The following is a 3,930-nucleotide window of genomic DNA, read 5'->3' as shown; positions in this document are numbered from 1 at the left end:
AATAGATGTTCATAATCCATCCCAATTAGCTGTTTCTCAATGTAATGGTCGTTCCCTCCGAAACATGTCAGAACAATTTCATCGTATAAGTCATCATATGCAGAATAGTCTGCTCAATTGTCAAAATTAGTCAAGGACATAATACAATATAGTATATATATTTTTGGAAGATTTTGGAAGATTTTTGTAATAAATACATGGCAGTCAGGTGAATAAGTGACAGGTGAATTCAGGTTTTGACTAACGATGGAGGAGTTTCCCACATCACAGATGACCAATCCAACAGTTTGTGGAGTTACCTGGCAGGTGTTGTGTATGACTGTGACTGCTGCCATACATGTATACTGTATATAGAGCTTGGCCTGGTGCCAGTACTATTTGCAGAGTGAACATGGAGGAACCTCAACAAAGACAACTTCCAGCTGGAGGAAGGGGAAGAGGAAGAGAAGGAGGAGGAAGGAGAGGAAGAGGAAGAGGAGAAGGGGTGCGGATGCGTGGTGGTGGAGTAGGGGGAAGAGGGCGAGGAGTGCGTAGGCATCACACTGTCCCTGATGAAATTCGAGCCACCATTATTGATCATGTAGTCAATCATGGCCTAACCATGGCAGAGGCAGGGCGCCGAGTGCAGCCTAACGTGCCACGCTCTACAGTCTCCTCCATCATACAACCCTTTCGCAGGGAAAACAGGTATGCACTCAGGCAGTGATGGAATTACAATTTTTTCTAGGAAAGCTGTGTGTGTGTGTGTGTGTGTGTGTGTGTGTGCACGCCTGCACGTGTGCGCATGTGTGTAGGCCCATACTGCAAAATCGTATGATGCAGTGTTGCGTATATAAAGTGACAAAGAAAATACTACAGTAAATTGGACAAAATAAAGTAAATTACAGTTGCAGTTTAGAGTAGTATTGCAGTGCAAATTGTCATGTCTGTGTCTATCTGCAGAATTGGGCGACAGCCTCCTTTGGGCGGTAGAAGGAGATTGCTTACAGATCCCCAGGAACAAGCCATCTGCAACATGGTTATACAAAACAATGCCATCACACTCACACAGATCCACAATGCAGTCCTTCAAGACGAATCCATTTTCCACAATATCAACTCCATTAGCATCTCAACCATAGACCGGGTACTGAAGAGAAATCATATGACCATGAAACAAATATACAGGGTACCATTCGACAGGAACACAGAGAGGGTGAAAGAACTGCAGTACCAGTATGTGCAGGTAAGTCAATTACTGTATTTGTTTTCCACCATTGTAACCTATACACTATGCAGAGGTTCAAAGTTTGGGGGGTTTTCCGTATCTTTACTGTGCCTTTGGAATCCAGTATCTGACCACAGAATTTTGCCTAACGACTGTAACAGAAAACTGTGATCAGTATTTCTCCATTTTGTGTCAAAGACCACCTGGAGTACCTCTGCATAGGCCAGCATAGGTTTGGAACCGCTGCAGGTTATATTGACTTTGTGTATGACCCATCTACATGATTTGGTTTTACCTATATTTCTCTTTTGTAGAGAATAATGGCATTGGAGGGGATTGAAACACCTCATCTCCTGGTGTTTGTAGATGAGGCTGGTTTCAATCTGGCCAAGAGCCGCAGGCGCGGACGTAACATCATTGGCCAGCGGGCTACAGTGGACGTCCCGGGTCAAAGAGGGGGAAATATTACAATGTGTGCGGCCATTTCTGACAATGGTGTGGCCACACGTATTGCAAGCCTGGGCCCGTACAACACTCAGAGGCTCCTCCTCTACCTGGACCGTCTGTATATGGATTTAGTCCCCAAAAATGAAAGGGGTCTCGAAGCACCCCACCTACCACAGTTTGTCATTGTGTGGGACAATGTGAGCTTTCACCGTGGCCCACTCATCAGAGCATGGTTCAACAGCCATCCAAGGATGCGTAATGTGTTTTTACCACCATATTCGCCGTTTCTCAATCCTATTGAAGAGTTTTTCTCTGCTTGGAGGTGGAGAGTTTATGAACGCCACATTGGGGATCAGAGGTCTCTCCTCAATGCGATGGATGCTGCCTGTGAAGACATCACAGGCGATCAGTGTCGGGGTTGGCTAAGACATTCACTCCGCTTCTTCCCACGCTGCATCGCAAGGGAGAACATCCGGTGCGATGTAGATGAAAATCTGTGGCCAAACAGAGAGCAGTGGATGGATGGCCAGGAGGATGAGGATGGTGACCAGGAGAGGGTGGGGGAAGACGGCAACAGCGACTAGTCCAAGTGTTTCATTTCTGGAACTTTATTGCTTTTTTGGTTCATGTTTATATTTTGCCATACAGCCTTTCAGCGCGAGGACGCATGATATCACATGCAGAAGGTCAATGCATATTTTCCTTTTACCTATATTCTCTGTACGTAATGCAGTAATGCATGCAATTTGGTTTGTGTGAAAATTGTGTGAATAAACAATTTCCTTGGCGAAATGAGTGCACTGTGTGTGGTGTCAAACATTGGAGGCTGCTCTCACTGTAAAACCCTATTTCTCCAGCTTTATATATAATAGTATTCCTTTAGCTAGACCTCTGACAAAATGTCTAAGCATTTTGACTTGCAGTGCTTACACAATGCCAAAGGGACAATGCATTTTGGGGGCATTGACTATTTATGTGAGAAGGATATTTAGTTTTGACACATGGGTAAACTGTTTTGGGAGAGATATGAGCATTTGCAGATGATCCATGTAGTTGTGCTGAGCCATCCAGGTCATTTAGACAGAAGCACTTAATGAACGAAAATGAGGCCAAGCAATTGAGAAGGATCTATGCCATTTTTATGGTACTGACTATTTATATGGGAAAGGGATTTCATTTTGAAGCATGAATGAACAGTTTTGGGAGACATATGACATTTTGCTGGTTATCTGAAGGGTTGTGCAGAACTGTAACACTGTTTGGCAAAATGACCTTATAGTTATAGGAATGTCATCTCAGTTTCAGGAAATGAGCCAAACCAATCGAGAAAAACTGTAAAACAGATGAATTGCCCTGTCGAGTGCCTTTCTAGTAGAGAATACAGTGGTGCTTGAAAGTTTGTGAACCCTTTAGAATTTTCTATATTTCTGCATAAATATGACCTAAAACATCATCAGATTTTCACACAAGTCCTAAAAGTAGATAAAGAGAACCCAGTTAAATAAATGAAACAAAAATATTATACTTGGTCTTTTATTTATTGAGGACAATTATCCAATATTACAAGTCAAGTCAAGTCAACTTTATTGTCAAATATGCTATACATGCTCGACATACAGCACAGATGAAATTTCAGTCCTCTCTGACCCACGGCACAAACAGGCAATGCAATAAATAAAAATAGAATAATTGAAAAAAAACAAACAACAATATAAACAGTATAAATACTCTAGATAAGAACAAGACATAGACTAAACACTCAGACAATATAAACAGTGCAAACACTAGATAAGAACTACACACAGACTAAACACTCAAACAGACCACATAAACAGTATAAACACTCTAGATATGAACTAGACGTAGACTAAACACTCATATATACATACATATATACACACACACACACACACACACACACACACACACACACACATAAATTGGTTCAAATAACCAAACAGTCAAGGGCACTTGAGGTATAGCTGGTAAACATGAAACATGAAATAAGCAGTATAAACAAACTAGCAGCTGTTAAGATGAGGTAGTACGGAATATATCTATGAGTGGCAAAAGTATGTGAACCTTTGCTTTCAGTATCTGGTGTGACCCCCTTGTGCAGCAATAACTGCAATTAAACGTTTCCGGTAACTGTTGATCAGTCCTGCAGACCGGCTTGGAGGAATTTTAGCCCGTTCCTCCGTACAGAACAGCTTCAACTCTGGGATTTTGGTGGGTTTCCTCAGATGAACTGCTCACTTCAGGTCCTTCCACAACAT

At 42.2% G+C, this 3,930-nt stretch overlaps 1 protein-coding gene across 1 annotated transcript; it reads left to right on the top strand.

Annotated features, from left to right (window-relative positions):
* Positions 1 to 1,117: 1,117 nt before the first annotated feature.
* LOC132874933 (uncharacterized) lies at positions 1,118 to 2,433 on the top strand. The gene is made up of 2 exons (XM_060911435.1): positions 1,118 to 1,225; positions 1,522 to 2,433. Exons 1-2 carry the CDS (start codon positions 1,145 to 1,147, stop codon positions 2,236 to 2,238), a joined length of 798 nt encoding a protein of 265 aa, XP_060767418.1. The 5' UTR covers positions 1,118 to 1,144; the 3' UTR covers positions 2,239 to 2,433.
* Positions 2,434 to 3,930: the final 1,497 nt, after the last annotated feature.

Source organism: Neoarius graeffei, chromosome 2 (genome assembly GCF_027579695.1).
Source record: "Neoarius graeffei isolate fNeoGra1 chromosome 2, fNeoGra1.pri, whole genome shotgun sequence".
In the NCBI taxonomy this organism is placed as follows: Eukaryota; Metazoa; Chordata; class Actinopteri; order Siluriformes; family Ariidae; genus Neoarius; species Neoarius graeffei.
The sequence above is the reverse complement of the archived record's forward strand: the minus strand, read 5'-3'. Positions and strand labels throughout refer to the sequence as shown.

Coding starts and splice junctions, on each gene's coding strand:
- LOC132874933 (XM_060911435.1), top strand. CDS start 1,145: ATGACCATGAAACAAATATACAGGGTACCATTCGACAGGAACACAGAG. Junction 1,226..1,521: donor TGCAGTACCAGTATGTGCAG/GTAAGTCAATTA, acceptor TCTCTTTTGTAG/AGAATAATGGCATTGGAGGG.